The 16,895-nt window shown below is 46.6% G+C and overlaps 1 protein-coding gene across 1 annotated transcript in view; it reads right to left on the bottom strand.

The window, feature by feature from the left end:
* Nucleotides 1-16,895, bottom strand: part of fbn2b (fibrillin 2b) — a 78,275-nt gene that overhangs the window by 4,395 nt on the left and 56,985 nt on the right. The window contains exons 18-61 of the mRNA XM_063465985.1: nucleotides 16,701-16,826; nucleotides 16,153-16,278; nucleotides 15,903-16,022; nucleotides 14,360-14,497; nucleotides 14,180-14,230; nucleotides 13,915-14,040; nucleotides 13,592-13,819; nucleotides 13,392-13,517; nucleotides 13,169-13,297; nucleotides 12,917-13,042; nucleotides 12,672-12,797; nucleotides 11,797-11,919; nucleotides 11,594-11,719; nucleotides 11,218-11,343; nucleotides 10,802-10,924; nucleotides 10,537-10,659; nucleotides 10,330-10,455; nucleotides 10,119-10,241; nucleotides 9,894-10,016; nucleotides 9,572-9,733; nucleotides 9,418-9,486; nucleotides 9,210-9,335; nucleotides 7,478-7,603; nucleotides 7,218-7,367; nucleotides 7,065-7,136; nucleotides 6,849-6,974; nucleotides 6,339-6,464; nucleotides 5,979-6,104; nucleotides 5,508-5,624; nucleotides 5,017-5,145; nucleotides 3,913-4,032; nucleotides 3,681-3,803; nucleotides 3,429-3,581; nucleotides 3,277-3,342; nucleotides 3,062-3,187; nucleotides 2,587-2,706; nucleotides 2,375-2,497; nucleotides 2,054-2,185; nucleotides 1,838-1,963; nucleotides 1,525-1,731; nucleotides 1,193-1,318; nucleotides 994-1,116; nucleotides 337-453; nucleotides 87-215 (exon numbers count right to left, since the gene is read on the bottom strand). Coding sequence (XP_063322055.1) covers nucleotides 87-215; nucleotides 337-453; nucleotides 994-1,116; nucleotides 1,193-1,318; nucleotides 1,525-1,731; nucleotides 1,838-1,963; nucleotides 2,054-2,185; nucleotides 2,375-2,497; nucleotides 2,587-2,706; nucleotides 3,062-3,187; nucleotides 3,277-3,342; nucleotides 3,429-3,581; nucleotides 3,681-3,803; nucleotides 3,913-4,032; nucleotides 5,017-5,145; nucleotides 5,508-5,624; nucleotides 5,979-6,104; nucleotides 6,339-6,464; nucleotides 6,849-6,974; nucleotides 7,065-7,136; nucleotides 7,218-7,367; nucleotides 7,478-7,603; nucleotides 9,210-9,335; nucleotides 9,418-9,486; nucleotides 9,572-9,733; nucleotides 9,894-10,016; nucleotides 10,119-10,241; nucleotides 10,330-10,455; nucleotides 10,537-10,659; nucleotides 10,802-10,924; nucleotides 11,218-11,343; nucleotides 11,594-11,719; nucleotides 11,797-11,919; nucleotides 12,672-12,797; nucleotides 12,917-13,042; nucleotides 13,169-13,297; nucleotides 13,392-13,517; nucleotides 13,592-13,819; nucleotides 13,915-14,040; nucleotides 14,180-14,230; nucleotides 14,360-14,497; nucleotides 15,903-16,022; nucleotides 16,153-16,278; nucleotides 16,701-16,826 — 5,535 coding nt within the window. The remainder of the gene's footprint in view (nucleotides 1-86; nucleotides 216-336; nucleotides 454-993; nucleotides 1,117-1,192; nucleotides 1,319-1,524; nucleotides 1,732-1,837; nucleotides 1,964-2,053; nucleotides 2,186-2,374; nucleotides 2,498-2,586; nucleotides 2,707-3,061; nucleotides 3,188-3,276; nucleotides 3,343-3,428; nucleotides 3,582-3,680; nucleotides 3,804-3,912; nucleotides 4,033-5,016; nucleotides 5,146-5,507; nucleotides 5,625-5,978; nucleotides 6,105-6,338; nucleotides 6,465-6,848; nucleotides 6,975-7,064; nucleotides 7,137-7,217; nucleotides 7,368-7,477; nucleotides 7,604-9,209; nucleotides 9,336-9,417; nucleotides 9,487-9,571; nucleotides 9,734-9,893; nucleotides 10,017-10,118; nucleotides 10,242-10,329; nucleotides 10,456-10,536; nucleotides 10,660-10,801; nucleotides 10,925-11,217; nucleotides 11,344-11,593; nucleotides 11,720-11,796; nucleotides 11,920-12,671; nucleotides 12,798-12,916; nucleotides 13,043-13,168; nucleotides 13,298-13,391; nucleotides 13,518-13,591; nucleotides 13,820-13,914; nucleotides 14,041-14,179; nucleotides 14,231-14,359; nucleotides 14,498-15,902; nucleotides 16,023-16,152; nucleotides 16,279-16,700; nucleotides 16,827-16,895) is intronic.

Here is a 16,895-nt window from a genome sequence, read left to right as displayed (position 1 = left end):
GGATCCCGCTCTGCTGCCCGATCATCTCAGCAGAAACACTCGTTTCTCGTTGATCTCTAACTGTGAAGGACATCACGCCTGCTTACCTTCACACTCAAAGCCCGTTGTGTCCAAGGAGAAACCTTTGGAGCATTCACAGTTGAAGCTACCAGGCGTGTTGACACAAGAGGCCCGGGAACCGCACACGCTGTTCTGAGCGGTGCACTCGTTGTTGTCTGGCAACATTTAAGAAACAGATTAAAAAAGTGTTTCTGCAGCCACGAACTGTAAAAACACACGTGCCTCATATTTAACCAGTTTCAGGTTGATCTGGTTTTCTTTTTCTTTTGCACTCACCAATGCAGGCAGTCTGGTGCTGAGAGAAGCCAGCGGGGCACTTACAGGTGAAGCCCCCAATGGTGTTGACACAGAGGAACTGGCAGTTGTGCTGCTTGGTCGCGCACTCGTCCAGATCTTCAGAGAGCAGAGAGAAAAGAAATCACAGCGGTTTGAAAAGCCTTTTCCATAATTTAAGAATCTGCAGCCCAATTTGAAATCAGGAAACATTTGGAGGCCCAGTGAAACATTAAATTACAACTCTGCTAAACCAGATCTGAGTTTCATACATTTCATAATTTGATTATTGATGTGTTTGTTTAGGTTTGAACTCTTTCCTGTCAGTGAGCTGATACAGTCACAAATACTACACAACTCAAACATCATTTACATATTTAGTCAGGAACATTTCGGGGTTATTAAAATGTAATCAGTTGTTTACAAATCGAATAATTATCTGTGTTTATTGTAAATGATGCAGTACTGTCATTGCTCACCAGGGGGGCACAGCTCACACTTTCATAGAACACAGACGCCTCAAAACCATAAAACTAATACTTATAATATGTTTGTTACATTGAATTATAACCTTCGATTTTGTAGTTACACGACCCATAGAAAGGACCAATAGAAACAGCTTGTGATTTGGACACAGCTACAGAGAGATGCGGTGGGTACCTTTGCAGGTCTTCCCATCAGGCTGCAGGCTGTATCCTCTGGGGCAGGAGCACAGGTAGCTGCCTTCTGTGTTTTTACACAGGAAGTTACAGGGCTTCGGGGACAGGGCGCACTCGTCCATATCTGAAAAAGTAAGACCACAGTGAGAACACAGAGACATTCTTTATCAATGTTCAGGAAAGGCAGAGAGCAGACGTACCGACACAGGAGGTTGCTGTGAAGTCGGCTTTGTATCCCACGTTACAGTGACAGCGGAAGGATCCGATGGTGTTGATGCACTGGCCGTTACGACACAGATCCGGCATCACCTGGCACTCGTTGATGTCTGGAAGAGATGAGAGATTACAGAAGACGGACAGCCACACCGAGAAGCACAACATTCAGCCTGATGCTCTGCTGTGTCAGCGCGCTTTGTTTCCCAACATTAATTCTTCCAGTCTTACAGGTTAGAATTGTAGAGCCAGTTACACTAAACATTATTAAATGCAGAATAACAGAAGTAAAATCTTTTCTCATTACTGAGCGTCTCACCTCTGCCATCAGTGGTGTAGCCAGGACCGAGTGGGCACATCTTCTTGTACTGTATGGTGCCAGGCAGCGGGCAAAGCTCGCACTGTGACCCCCAGCCCCGACCTGCGTTGCAGCAGCACTCAGACTTGGTCACGCTGTTCCTGTTGGTTGAAGACTGCTGGCACATGGTCTGCAGGACCTCTGTGAAACAGAAGCCCTTTCTGTTGTCTGGAGGGAAAGAAGGACCGAGCAGAGCAGAAGCAGTACTTTAGTTACGGCCCCGTTCACCCCAACGCTGCGCGCTTAGCAGGCTCTTATACTGCAGCGGTCTCACCGATACACTCGGTCCCAGTGGAGCTCGGCTCAAAGCCGTCGTTGCACTCGCAGCGGTAGCTTCCCACTGTGTTGACACAGCGGCCGTTCTTGCAGATGCCGGGCTTGGTGCGGCACTCGTTCAGGTCTGCAGGGGTACAGAGAAAAGACGAGTGAAGAGGACAATGCTGTATGTGCGAGAACTCCATCTCTCCCCGTGTTAGTCACTGTCACTCACCCATACATCCCTCTCCGTCCGGTCGGCGCTGCATGCCAGGCGGGCAGATGCACATGAAGGTGCCGATGAGGTTCTTGCAGGTCATGCCTTTGGAGTCACAGTCGTCCAGTCCCTCTGAGCACTCGTCCTGGTCTGCTCAGGGGAATGAGAGATGGGTCATCCAAGGTTAAAGCTAAAGCACTAAAAAACCTGTTACACTGTTTAGAAAATACACGAAACAAGATTCTGTACGTCACACATGAACACGAAGACACAGGAAGGTGAGCTGTCTACAAAATAAAAGCAGCACTTTTAATAACGAATCTGCAGTGGCAGGCTCACCTCTGCACATGCGCTGGTCGTCTCGCAGCACGTAGCCAGCGGGACACATGCACTCGTAGGAGCCAAATGTGTTCACGCAGCGGAAGGCGCAGAGCAGGGGGTTCTGGGAGCACTCGTTGATGTCTGCGGTGAAGGAGAGAGTCGATTGGAGACGTTATTTTATTAACTGCCCTCTGATGAGTCAGTTTGACTCGTGCTGCTGAATGACTGACCTTCACAGGTCATCATGGGTCCTGGTTCAAAACCCTCCTCGCACGAACACTCGAATCCTCCCACCACATTGGTGCAGGTTCCATTTCCACAGGGGTTTCCTATCGAGCACTCATCAGTGTCTGCAGAGGCCAGAGAGCAGACAGATGAATTAAAACTGATCAAAAATTGATGCTGCACCGTAGATTTTAAAAGCATTCATTAGCAGGTTAAATCCCAAAATAAATCAAGGCTGGAAAACGACCCGGACACGGTGTTGATTTTGGTGATTAATAATGGTGATGCAGCCGAAAAAATCCAAGAGGTCACAGTTCCTAAAGAGAAGTGCTTTTTATTAACTACGACCAGTGTTTGCCTACAAAACTGGAGATATTCCTGATGATAAAATGCTAAATGCTTAAAAGTCAGTAAATTATATTACACTGTTACAGCAATGGCAAAAAAAAGTGGATTAAATGCAAACTCTGCACATCTCACCGATGCAGTTAACGCCAGTGTAATCCAGGTTGTATCCAAAGGGGCATTCGCAGCGGAAAGACCCGTCTGTGTTGATGCAGATGCCGTTCTGGCAGATGCCCGGGTTATCCAGGCACTCGTTCAAATCTGCAGAGAAGGATAGAGAGTTAACCCATCCAAGCCTCTCGCCACTCTTCTTCAAATGAAAGCGCTTCGCTCGGTGTTGCAGCGCTCACCTTCGCGAGCATCACCCAGTCCAGGCAGGGCTCCGTGGCCGTAGGGACACAGAGTGTTAAAGGCAGCTGGAGACACATCATAAAAGACAGTTTTAATATTTGAAGCATGCTACAGCTGTGTTGGAACAGCTTAATGACTTTGTTGCACAAACCGTCGGTTTCTCGTGGGCACAGCTCGCAGGGCAGTCCCCAGCCCTCTCCGGGCATCTTGCTGCAACAGCACTTGGCCTTGGTGGTGTTGAAGGCTTTGGGGACGGAGCACTTGCCTGCCTCGAATTTGGTGAAACAGAAGCTCTCTCTGGTATCTGGCAAAGCAGAAATAAAGAGTCAGCTTTGTTTTCAAAGATCTCCTCCAAGTTTATGACCGTCAACGTGCTTCGATTGTACTCGACAGCTTCTCTCACCGTAGCAGCGTCGTTTGTTGTCAGAGAGCACGAAGCCCGGCTGGCACGAGCACTGGAAGCTGCCCGGGGTGTTGGTGCAGGTCCCAAACTGGCAGAGGCTGAGATCCACACACTCATCGATATCTTGGAGGTGAGCATAAAAGAGCGTGCGTGCATGAGCAGACGGCCTGACTGTCTTTGACTCCCTGATGTTCAAGCGGAGGCGTTCATCAGGACTCTTTGCGTGTCTTACCTATACACTGGTCATTTTGCACCTCGTAGCCAGGAGGACAGATACATCTGAAGGATCCGTCCAGATTCTGACAGGTTCCTGGAGAGCAGGTGCCGGGCAGACTCACACACTCATTGATATCTGTGAAAACCGTACACAGATGTGTGTCAAACATGCTGCCAGGGATTTTTACCACAGCTTTTCCAAACATACAGTAGCAGTATTAGTATTTCAGATGCTATTTTACAACAATGACCAGGGTCAAAATGATTAGCCTCTCTGATGCTAACAGGCCTTTAGCTGGATAACAGCGTGCAGCTGTTTGTCTCACACTCGTCTCCTGAGCAATCAGAGCCCGCTCATCTTTGGAGAATCTCTCGAGCTCTTCCACATTTGATGGTCCTCAGACGTGGACCTTGGTCTTCAGTTCATCCCACAGACTTTCAGTTACGTCACACCTTTGTTCAGACCACTCGTTATTCTTCACTTTGGTCTTCTGGAAGTAGTAGCGACGGATGCTTTGGATCTTCGTCTGGTTGTAAGACAAAACCTGACTGACCACCTAAAGTTTTCTTTTTTTCTTCATGATTCCCATTTCCAGGCACACTGAGGCTTCCCTGCAGCATAGCACTCCCATCCCAACTCAAACATCGTCTCTGTGGTTAAAGAACGTTTGTCTCAACGGACCAAAGGACCTAATCTTTCCTCAGGTTGTCCTCAGCACACTTCAGTCCATCTTGAAGGTGTCGCTTCAGCAAAAGTCGACTTTTCTTCGGTCTCGCAGTCCTTTCCTGTGAAGGGTGGTAGTTATTGTCTCGTAGTTGCTGTGGGGTCTTTAGACACGTCTCTCACTAGTTTTCTTTCCAGAGTCTTTAAAATCTTTTGCTTCCTTATCTTCCAGGCTCGTTCTGGCTCTCTTTGGATGTCTTGACGATACTTTTCTTGACACTTGGAAACCCTGTGAGAACTTTTTAGATCCGTCTCCTGCTTTGTGAGCATCAACAAGTCTAAACTGATTTCTTACGGCATGATGCTTTCTCCAGTGACAGCTCAGCATTTTTGTCCTGATCTGTACACGTACCTCGACCTGGTTTCCTACTCTTGAGGATTTGACCGATGACTCACCAACACAGTTCTTCCCATCGGGCGTGTTCTCATAACCTTCATGGCACAGACACTGGAAGGAGCCCAGTCCGTTGATACACTGTCCATTCCTGCAAACTTGGCCCTGGAGAGCGCTGCACTCGTCTATATCTGTGAGGTAAACGGTGGAAAGATTAGGATTCATCTGAATTTCTTCCTATTTTGGAAAGAATAAACCTATTTTCTCTGTGACAAAGCTGCCTTCAGGAAAAAGTTCATAGACATAATGTTTAATACAGTTTGACAAATTTCCCCATGAAACCAAAGAACAGTAAGAACACAGAGCATCTAAATCTTACTTCACGTCAGTCCAAATGTCACAGCGCAGCAAAGGGCAGCTTGTTTTTATTGAATTGTAAGGGCGTAACTTTTAATAACATGACAACTACAGCTTTGTCAAGAAGACGTTGACCTTTCACACAAAGCTCAAACTGCCGTTGACCTTTGTGGAGGAGAACAGCAACGATTCGTACCCATGCAGTCGTTGTTGTGAGTGAGCTCAAAGCCGGGGAAGCAGAGACAGTTGTAGGATCCCACGGTGTTTTTACAGGTACCGTTACCGCACGGCTGCCGTTCACACTCATCGATGTCTGAAACACACAGAAAAGAACAACATCAAAGTAAAGTGCATTTATATTAAGGTGAACCACTCTGTTGATGAACGCAGACTTTGGTGTTCAGACCCAGCAGCTTGTTGACACTGCACGTTAAGCCCAAATGTACCCAGTTGTATTTTTATTGTAACACCTGTACTGATTTCCCTAATCTTCCCTCTGACATTGGCCCTCTGTACAACACTAATGAAAAAGACTAAAAGTCTAAATGAAATGTTTTTGTACAATAGTTGTTGTTTCCTACTCTTTAGTTCTTCTCTGTTTCCTTTACGATGTCGCACACTCTGTGTGGTTGGAACAGATAAAGTGTGCGCTCTGTGGTTTGCTCACCCATGCACATGGTTTGGTCAGCAGTGGCCTTAAAGCCGTTGTGGCAGATGCAGCGGTAACTGCCCTGCGTGTCGATACACTCGCCGTGGCTGCACACGTTGGGGATCTCCTGGCACTCGTTACGGTCTGTGGAGACGGGACAACAGAAAATCAGCAAAACGTAGCACACCAATAAAAAGTTTAGTTATGATCATCATGGCGAGTCTTAAAGACTCAAAGACAGATTCCCAAAGTCTAAACTGACATCTTTAAATACATTTTTTTACATATAGAGAAGCTGAATGAACTTAAAGCCATTTCGTGTCTCCCTGGACTCCTTACACGATCGCTCTGTGAGCCTGTCACACAGTGTGGACTCACCCAAGCAGGCCCCGCTGGGAGACAGTTTGAAGCCTTGCGAGCACTCGCAGCGGTAGCTGCCGGGAATGTTGATGCAGTTGGCGTTGCGCTGGCACAGGTTGTCCCCGCTGTTACACTCATCGATATCTACGCCAGAGGAAGGAGGAGAGAAACAGTGGGCATCAATCACAGGCTCTGTAACTGTCTGGTCAGAGCACGCCGTCAGCTCGCGGACAGCAGGAAACACAACAGCGCCATTTTGGCTCTGATACAGTACAGACAGCTGCTGACTGGCTGACTGATGGCTCTGGCAGGTACTTCCACTTAGAGCCACTGTGCTTTTTTACAAGGAGATACCTCTTGTTGGTAAAGGCAGCAATGACTGTATTGGTAGAAGTGATTGTATAAACAACTATCAAAGTATTAATTCGAGTGTGCACACGTGTGTGCACAGAAAAATTATTAAGTCAGAGTCTTCCCCTGTCGCATTGAGGATGGTGTGAGGATTACAAAGGAAAGCCTGAGTGCTACCTTCACAGATCAGTAGTATGTTGTTGTAGCTGAAGCCCATCGGACATTCACAGCGGAAGCTCCCAATCTGGTTGATGCACACTCCATGGGCGCAGATGCCAGGAATCTCCCTGCACTCGTCAATATCTGCAGAAAATCACCACCGTGGTCTATTTACAGCACGAGGCACAGCATGCACGATTAGCAGGTGGGGGCTCTTGATGTCGTAATACTTACCAATTGGTTTGCCAGTATGGATGTCAATAATGAAGCCAGGAGCCTGGTTACCACACAGCAGCTGGTATTCAGCTGGAGAAAAAGAAATCCGATGAGAATCAGCGATGGAAAACAGGCTTTAGCTCATGTTTCGAGGACTTTGCTGGAACTCACTGGTGGCAGGAGTTGGACAGGCTTCACACGGCTTGTTCCAAGCTTTTCCCACGTTGTAGGCACAGCAGCACATCTTCTTGGTCATGTTGAAGGACAGCTCGTTTTCACACGTGTCGTTGAAGTTGCGGTAGCACACACTCTTTCTCATGTCTGCCATACGAGAAGGAAAGTAGTCATTAGGAAAGGTTTGACACAATCCTGTTTGACCGTTGGACGTGTCATTAAATAAGCAACAGCGAGGACGAATCTGCTCCACCCACCCATGCAGTTGTTTCCTCCATTGACCTGCATGTACTCAGGTGGACACACACAAGTGTAGTTGCCCAGAGTGTTGTAGCAGGTGCCGGGCCCGCAGATCCCAGTGTGAGTCGTGCACTCATCGATATCTGCAAATAAAGACAGAAAGCATGAGCAGCGTGTTAAAGACCTGCTGCTGGAGCTCTGGACATCTGTGTCACGCTTATTTCAGACTGGATCTGAAATTTTATTATCGTTACAATTTTACTTTGTTACTTTTTATCCGTATTTTAATCCACAAATAATATCAGCTACTAGCAACAGCATTAGCTAATAAAATGTTCTATTTCATGTACTTATCTACTTAGCTACTTCAAAATGTGTCCTCATTTTCACCACTACTTGTAATATTAATAACAAATTATGTATTAATTACATATTTTGCAATGGGGGTAAAAGTTGTATTTAACCAGAGGTGGGCAGAGGAGCCAAACATTGTACTCTAGTGATAGTAGCACTACCTCAACATAGTTTTACTCAAGTAAAAGTACAAAGTAGCCTCCAAGAAATTACTCTAGTAAGAGTAAAAAAGTATTTAGTAAAAAAGGCTACTTGAGTACTGAGTAACTGATCATAACATCTGATTTAATGTTTAGTGCAAATGTTGGTATTTTAAAGACTGAAAAGAATAATAATGTCCTAAGCAGCAGAGAGACGTTTCCCAGTCATTATTAAACGAATACTTAGAGAAGGTAATATAGATATAATAATATAAATATATGTTAGAACAGAGTGATGGTGTAACTTCATCTCCAACAGGCTGAGCAGACAGAGGAACATTAACAAACTGCAGGTTTGTGTCTCCTGCTTTTTTGGTTCAAACGTGTTTATTTTTCACTCGAGTAAGAGTAGCGATACTTCATGATAATATTACTCGAGTAAAATTAAAAAGTGTAATGTAGTAAAACTACTCCTAAAGTAATTTTTCCAAAAAGTTACTCAGTAAATGTAACTGAGTAAATGTAATTAGTTACTACCGACCTCTGTAATTAACATATATTGTACAGGCACAGTGGTGAGAATCATATTAAGGACGTGAAGAGAAACAGAAACAACACTGAGGAGAACGTGTGGTTGTGTACAGGATTACTGCGTATCCTTACTGTGTAACTCAACTGACTGTAATTGTTTGTGTGCTTGAATGTTGTTGTTTTGTGTGTGTGCATTTAGGCAGCAAATGAATAAATATACAAAAATAAACACATTAAAAACATCTTGAATTACTGTTTATCTGGTGAACAAGAAAGGAAGTGACTCAATAAATAAAAACAATACAGTCGTACAACTGAAAGAACTCTAATAAGAGGAGGACGGTCGTCAGACATCCTCAGCAGGCGAAGAAGAAGAAGGACAGGAGGGACCGGGACACGCTCAGTCCATCTACATCACATGACCCGGGCTCAGGGGACGGGTACCGACTGCATGCCAGGTTTACCTCATATGTTTATGCGTATGTGTTTATATCACATGTGATTAATACTATGATTTAAAAATAACTGCTAAGGTTTCTCCTCACACCTGTTCACTTATTTCAATTCTTAAACTGCAGTTTCTCATTGGTTCAGTAGCTGAGTTTATCTGTGCATGTTTCCTTGGTTACAGCAGACGTACACCCTGGTGTAGCTCTGACAGGAAGTGTCTCTATAACGAGGGGCGAAACAGGATTTTCAGTGTAACTGTGATTTCAGCTCTTACCTTCACAGATGCGAGTCTCTTCATTGAGGTAGTACCCCGGTGGACACTCACACTGGAAACTGCCAAATGTGTTGACACAGTTTCCACCCTGGCAGAGGCCTGGAAGCTCCTGGCACTCGTCAATATCTGGAAAAGAATTCACTTTGTTACATCCATCAGTGACACCAATGTGTTGTCTTTAAACACAGGAGAGAAAACAACATTTTACCCTCCAGGATGACAGTGATGGGGTTGGGTCTGAAACCTTCTCCTCCCGGACACAGAGTCTTATAGTCGGCTGCAGACGAGACAGAGACACACATGCAGGTTTGCATTTGGAAATAAACACTGTAAATAAATGAAGTGAGTGGGTCTGTGCATACTGGAGTTGAGCAGGGGGCACAGTTCACAGGGGTTTCCCCAGGCGACCCCTTCTGAGCAACAGCAGGAAGCTCGGGTCACACCCACTCCGATCTCTGCGCTGCAGGAGATTCCTCCATCGCCGCGGGCGAGGACATCCAGGAAGCAGTTCCCAACACGGGTGTCTGAAAAAGACACAGAACGGCAGCGAGTCCAAGAATGAAATGAGCAACATTTTGGGCGGCTCACAAATATATTAAACACATTAAACTTACAATTTCATTATGCTGTGTGACCCATCCCGGTACAGAACAAACAACATCTGCATTTCTCAGTGTGACTCACCCACGCAGCCCACTCCTGTGGGGTTTAGCTCAAAGTCAGGTGGACAGTTGCACAGGTAGCTTCCTGGTGTGTTCACGCAGAGTCCATTGATGCAGTTAACAGGGTCCGCACACTCGTTGATGTCTGCATTGACATGCAATCAGAAAACTTGTTCATATAAATGCTTCCGTAAATGGAAAAAGCAGATGAAAGAAACGATTAATGAGCTGAGACGGAAGCACAAACCAGTGCAGTTTCCTCCACTGCGGTCCAGTTCGTAGCCATCATCACACACGCAGCGGAACATCCCTGGAAGGTTCTGGCACGTTCCAAACACGCAGATGTTCTGGAAGTTACACTCATCGATGTCTGTGGGGAGCAGAGAAGGACAGTTTGGGTTTTTGTCTTTTTGACACCACCTGTTTGGAAGGAAAACGAGTAAAGTGACGCGCAGCACCTTGGCAGGCCTTGCTATCTTCTGTAGGAGTGAAGCCCATCTCGCACTCGCAGCGATAGCCTCCCGGGGCGTTCAGACACTGGCCGTTCTCACACAGGTTCACATTGTCTGCACACTCGTCCATGTCTGCGAGAGATATATTAAAAACTTACTGTGCGCTGGACACGCAGTCGCTGGCTTTAATCGGGACAGCTCCGACGGTCTTACCGGAGCATGAAAAGCCATCTCCGTTGAAGCCCTCTTTGCAGGTACACCTGTAGGATCCCGGCGTGTTGACACAGTCTGCGTTGGGGTTGCAGTTGTGGTCCTCTGCAGCACATTCGTCTTCATCTGCAGGAGAGAGAAGTGGAAAGCTTCACGTCAGCATATTCTGGATTTAACGAGGAAACTGTATTCCTTTTATGCTCTTTCGAACCCGATGCCGCAACATAAACTACCCCGAGCGCATCCCAGCCGAGTAATACCCACTCACCCACGCATTTGATGCCATCTCCCACCCAGCCGTCTCGGCAGCGGCATTTGAAGCTTCCGGGAAGGTTGACGCAGGCGGCGTGCATGTCACAGTTATGGGATCCAATTTCACACTCGTCAACATCTGGAAATATTCAGAGTTCAGTTAAGCAAAAACAGGCAGCCACTTTTGTTTTCTAGCGAGGAACGACGGCAAATCAAGTCAAAGAAGAAGCAGGCAGCACTAATAATGTTAGCGTTGGTTTACTCAGGTGAAATTCTCCTTTATTTAAGGAAAGGACAACTCTGACCAGGTCTTCACTTTGAATTAATAATTTCTAAACTCTAGATCGGGAACTATTGTATGCATGAACGAGCCGTCTCATCTCAGAGAGTCCCGACAGAAGCTCAGGCCTCTCAGCTCGGCCTCTGATGTACCTGTGCAGCCCGTCGATCCCTTTTTGACAAAGTATCCCATCTGACAGTGGCAGATGAAGGAGCCTTTGGTGTTCTCACAGTCACCATGGAGACAGATGTTTGGGTTCAGATCGCACTCGTTCACATCTGAGATGGACAGATGAAGATTATACATGAATGTTCTCACCGTGGAGATTAGAGTGACACAAAATGAGAGTGACAGTGGAAGTCCCACAGATGCTGGGCAGCCACAGAAAGCTCATCTATATTTATAAACACGTCAGAGACTGAATGAATAAATTAAGGCGGCAGACGAAAAATCACAAAAGAGGGAAACGGATTTACAGATCAAGATGAAGATGCCAGCGTTGGCTTCACACTCAAATTATAGGCCTACCGATACAGGTCCTCATGTCCATGGAGGCCATGAATCCATCGAAACACAAGCAGCGATAGTCTCCAGGAATGTTGCTGCACTGGCCTCCGTCGCAGATGTCTGGAGTCTCCTCACACTCATCGATATCTGACAGCACAGGCAGACGATTAAGCCTTCTACACGCAGCGACGCAGTAACATTTCTCCTTCATGCTGTCTTTTTACCTGCACAGGTCCTGAGGTCAGGCATAAGTGCATATCCCTCACTGCAGCTGCACTCGTAGCTGCCCTCTGAGTTGGTACAGTGGGTCTCACAGCCTCCGTTCATGATGGTGCACTCATCGATATCTGCAATGAGAGGTCACAGCTATGAATGAAAACACACATCTGTGTGTCTGTGTTATTCGGGCGTTTGGGTTTCTAAGTGATTAAAGTTAATGTTCTGTATAGTTTTATCGTTTCTGTTATAGTTTTATTTTATGTTTTCAGTTCTGTTATCTTCTGATGTGGGGCATTGGTTCCTCTAGTTCTAGTTTTCTTCGTTCCCATCCTCTTGCTGCAGTCCCATCTTTGTGGAAGTCTCGTGTATTTCTAGTCCTCCTGGTCAGTTGTGTCTCTCTTCCTGTTTTATTTTGGTAAGTGTGTCGTGAGCTGAGTGTCGCTTCCTGTCTTGTTTGGTTTGTTGTCTGCAGCTGTGTTCCCACCTGTTCCCTCATTACTCTTTGTATAAACGGTGTCAGTCTCCCTTTGCGCCCCCACTCATGTTTCTGTCCTGCATGATAATCATTAAAGCTTGTCTCGGTTATTTCTGTCTGCTGCATCCGCTCCGCAGATAACTGGACCCAAATGATTGCACCTCTCACAGCCTTAATCGGTCTGGTTCTTATGTGGAACTTTTCTACTCTAGCTGAAGACTCGCAGCACTTCATACAACTTCTTCTTCTTCTCTGGTGTACAGACTGGAGGATCAGCCGGGGAACGAACCCCAACCTCCTGATCAGTAGATGACCTGCTCCACATCCTGAGCTCCCATCATCTTTGCTTCCAGGTGTCGTGCCTCGCTTTCACACACCCTCTAGTATGACTTTAGCTCTACTCACCAACGCAGCCCTGTCGGTCCGGTGTGGCCTGGTAACCGGTGTCACAGGAGCACTGGTAAGTTCCCATCATGTTGACGCACTGGCCATTCTTGCACAAGTTGTCACTCAGCTGGCACTCATTCACATCTGAACCAACAACAAAGTGCAGAGACTTTAAAATGATACAAAACTATTTTTTGTTAATTATTAAAGACCTCTCCGTCTTAGCTGGAGGATGAATGAATGCACTGTGACGTATGCCGCACCTTCACAGGCCGATCCATCGATGCTGAGCGCGTGTCCAGGGGGACATTCACACTCGTAGCTCCCTTCTGTGTTCAGGCAGGTTCCTCCTTGACACAGCAGTGGGTTTCTCTCACACTCATCAATGTCTGTGAGGCAATGAAAGACAGTGGGATACAGAGGGAGTCAAAGGGAAAGCAGAGCTAAATATCGACTGGACTGACGTCACATTCAGTGTGGCGTCTCAAAACTCTCTGAGCGTGTTTCATCCGTACCCATGCAGTTCTTCATCATCATGAAGCCACTCTCATAGCCCTCAAAGCATTCACACTCAAAGCTGCCGGGCGTGTTGACACATGTACCGTGACCGCACAGGTCGGGAGAGATTCGGCACTCGTCGATATCTGAAACACAAACACAGAACGAGTGCTCGCTGTGTGCTCGTTACAGGAGACGGTAACGTTCCGCTTAGCTGCGGTCTGCGCCCATCGTTCACACCTGTGCAGTTCCTCTCGTCGGAGGTGAGAGCGAATCCGTTGTTGCACCGACACCTGAAGCTGCCGATGGTATTTCTGCAGGTGCCGTAGGTGCACAGACCACGGAAAACCTTACACTCGTTCACATCTGAAAACAAACACAGATAACGTGAAGCAAAAGAACGTATGAAAGCTGTGCATATTCAGTAAGTGGAGGATGACCTTTGTAGAAGGGCCTGCCCGTCAGGATATCTCCTCTGTTGGCAAAGCCATGTCCTCGGGGACAGATGGCTCTGTACTCAGGTGAGCCTAGTTTGGGACACTCCTCACAGTCAACACCCCAGGCAGCACCCACTGAACAGCAGCACATGTCCAGACGGTATCTCCCAGGCACCGGCTCGCCACACTCATCCTCATGCCACTTCAGGTAGCACTGCTCACTGCGCATGTCTAGAAAAATTGAAAATGAAAGTCATTTCTCCCAGAACTTTGGAAAAAAGGATAACATCATCAGCTGACGTCTGACTTCTCTGCAGTCCTCTTACCCACGCAGGTGCGCCCAGAGCTGTCCAAGGTGAGACCTTCGGCGCACTCGCAGCGGAACGAGCCCTGGGTGTTCACACAGCGGCCATTTTTGCATACTCCGGGGAACACCTCGCACTCGTTAATGTCTGCATGGTGGCAGATTTGGAGAATCATAATTGCAAGGCCAAAAAAATACGCACATTTTGAAGCAATCTGCAGGCACACGTTACAGGGACTAATTATTCCACAAAGGTCAGTTCTCAGTTAGACATCAGATGTTCTCACCTTCACAGACGAGGCCCTTCATACGAGCAAATCCTCGGGAACAAGCAGTGTCTGAGAACCACGAGAAATCAAGATGAGATGTAAAAGTATTTCTATGAAGCAATAGTTTGGTTTATATTTGATTTAATAAACTGCCACACGTTTGTAGCTGTAATCAACACCATCTATGAGTCTACGGACCGATCTCGCAGGGTTCACACGGGCTGCCCCACGCAGCTCCCAGCGTGGAGCAACACTCTGACTTCAGCGTGGCTCCGTTGATGTTGACTTCACAGCGGTTGTCCTGAATCGTAAGCCAGCAAGTACTCTTCATGCTATCTGTAGAGCCAAAGAACAACAGCGTGAGTAAAGTATCGCTGTAACAGTCACAGCTTTGCTCTAAAAGCACACGGTGCCACAGTCTTTGAGTTTATTAAGGTTTTGTGGTTCTTTATTTCAGATTTAGGAGACAGATTCATATTCTAGTTTCAGTTAGGCTTTTAGTATTTTGTAGCACATCTGACTTTGTTATTCCCAGTTCCTGGTTCCTGTTCCCTTTGGTGTCCAGCCTGTTCCCGGTCCCAGTCTGTCGTGTCCTCGTGTCTGGGTCTACTGGGCTACTGACTGTCCTATGTTGGTAATAGTTTTAATAAATGTGAGCACCATGAGTGGAAGATTAACTTGTTATTTATTCCTGCATTTGCACATTTTTGTTGTATTGTATCACTTTGTGTGTCCCTCACGGTTTCCCGTCACCACCCCCTCCCCTCCCTGCACTCTCTGTTTTTGTGTCCCGTCCCAGTATTTTTATTGGCCCCCGTATGGCCACCCTTATGAAAAAAGTCTGCTCGTGTTTCAGTTGTTTCCTGTTTTATTTTGATAGTCTCCTGCCTCGTGTGCTTTATCTTTTGTTTCGCTTTCCTTGTCTCAAAATGAGGGAACAGGTCACAGCTGTGTTCCCACATGTGGCCGTTCCCTCATTTTCCTCTGTGTGTCTGCGTCTCCCTCTCTGTGTGAGTCTGTCGTCGTGTTTGCCTCTAAAGTTCTTTAGTTTGGATTTCCAGTTACGTTCATGTGTTGTGTTGTTTTGTTGTGAGGCCTCTGCAGCAAAGCCGCTCAGAGTTTTACTCCGAGTCTGTCGAGCCGTTTGTGCCTTTTCCTTCCTGCCTCACAGCTGAACCTGACACAAGGTCAGTAAACATAAAACCACCAAAGACTACCTTTTCATCCTCCATCCTCCACGGGACGGGCTCTCAACATAGCAAGCACAAATGAACTCAGCCAGAGGAACCAGAGACGAACACAACCGGCTCATGTACTATGCATGAGTATTCATTCAATGACTCATTCACCCTTCCAGCTGTAGTGATGGCATGTAGCTTCTTCAGAGAGATTTCCAAAAACAAATAAAACCTCTTAAAAAAGTCACGTCATTTTAAATCTGTGGCAGATTTCTCTGAGGTAAAGCAGAGAGTCAAGGCCAGGCATGCAAGTATTTATCTAAAAAGTCTTTTTGTGTGTTGCTTTGTCTGTGAGATCATCTGAGGATGATAATCCTCCTGGATCGCTCCTGAAAACCTCAGTGTTTGTTTACAAAAGTGGAGAGCGGACGTGGGCTAAAATCACTCGAAGGAAAAGACTCTTGCAAGAAATTATTGGTGTAATCGTCTCACACAAGCTGTGTCTTGGACCCCGCAGTGCTTCCTTAATTTGCACTGACCATTGAGGAGGAGCAGTATCTTACCCACGCAGATGGTGTTGGTGGAGTCCAGCTTGCTGCCGTGGGTGCACTCGCAGTGGAAAGACCCAGCCACGTTACGACATGCGCCATTGATGCACGGGCTGGACTCACACTCATTGATATCTGAAACACAGGCGAGCACACACCTGAGGTCAGAGCTGATTCTAATTCATCATCATTGTTTGACACACACACAACAGATTGTTATCGTGTGTGTGTGTGTGTGTGTGTGTGTGTGTGTGTGCGCGCTCACCTTCACAGGTCTCTGACTCAGGCTTGAAAACAAACCCTTTAGGACAGAAGCATGTGTAGGAGCCAGGAGTGTTTCTGCACTGGCCGTTGTCACAGAGCAGACGGTTCACCAGACACTCGTTGATGTCTGCCAGAAAGAGGAAACAGAGTGCTGTTTGGTCACTGCGTCAAAACAGGAATAATGCAACTTAACCTATTTGGAAGTACAAACATGCAAACCATCAGAACCTTGTAATGTTTACCCTCTGACATGTACCAGCTGAGCTAACGTTAGCTGCTCTAGCTCTGTAGACCTGTCAGTATCGTAGAGAACTGAACATCTGCAACTGCAGCAGCTTATAAGAGTCCAACACATTCATGTTTGTGCAGTGATTTAAGCTGTTCAGATATTTCTTTTTGACATTTTCATGCATCTAACAGCTGAAACTACAAAAGTAGAAACTATGTGGTCAAAAAATGAGTTCCTATACGCTGTACTCCTCTTGGCTCACACCGAAAGCACAGCTAACTTTGAAAAGCACAGTTACGAACCACTTCAGACCGACTCACCAACGCAGTTCTTGCCACTGGTGTCAGACTCGTAGCCAGCGTTGCAGATGCAACGGTAGCTTCCCCTGAGGTTCTCGCAAATGCCGTTCTGGCAGATATCCGGGTCCAAGGCGCACTCATTGATATCTGGGAAACATCATATTTTATTCAGAAGATGTTGAAGATTTTTTAACAACACCGTGGTTACTTTCAAAC

This window comes from Pelmatolapia mariae, linkage group LG23 (genome assembly GCF_036321145.2).
Source record: "Pelmatolapia mariae isolate MD_Pm_ZW linkage group LG23, Pm_UMD_F_2, whole genome shotgun sequence".
Classification (NCBI taxonomy): domain Eukaryota; kingdom Metazoa; phylum Chordata; class Actinopteri; order Cichliformes; family Cichlidae; genus Pelmatolapia; species Pelmatolapia mariae.
This window is presented reverse-complemented; position numbering and strand designations above follow the sequence as displayed.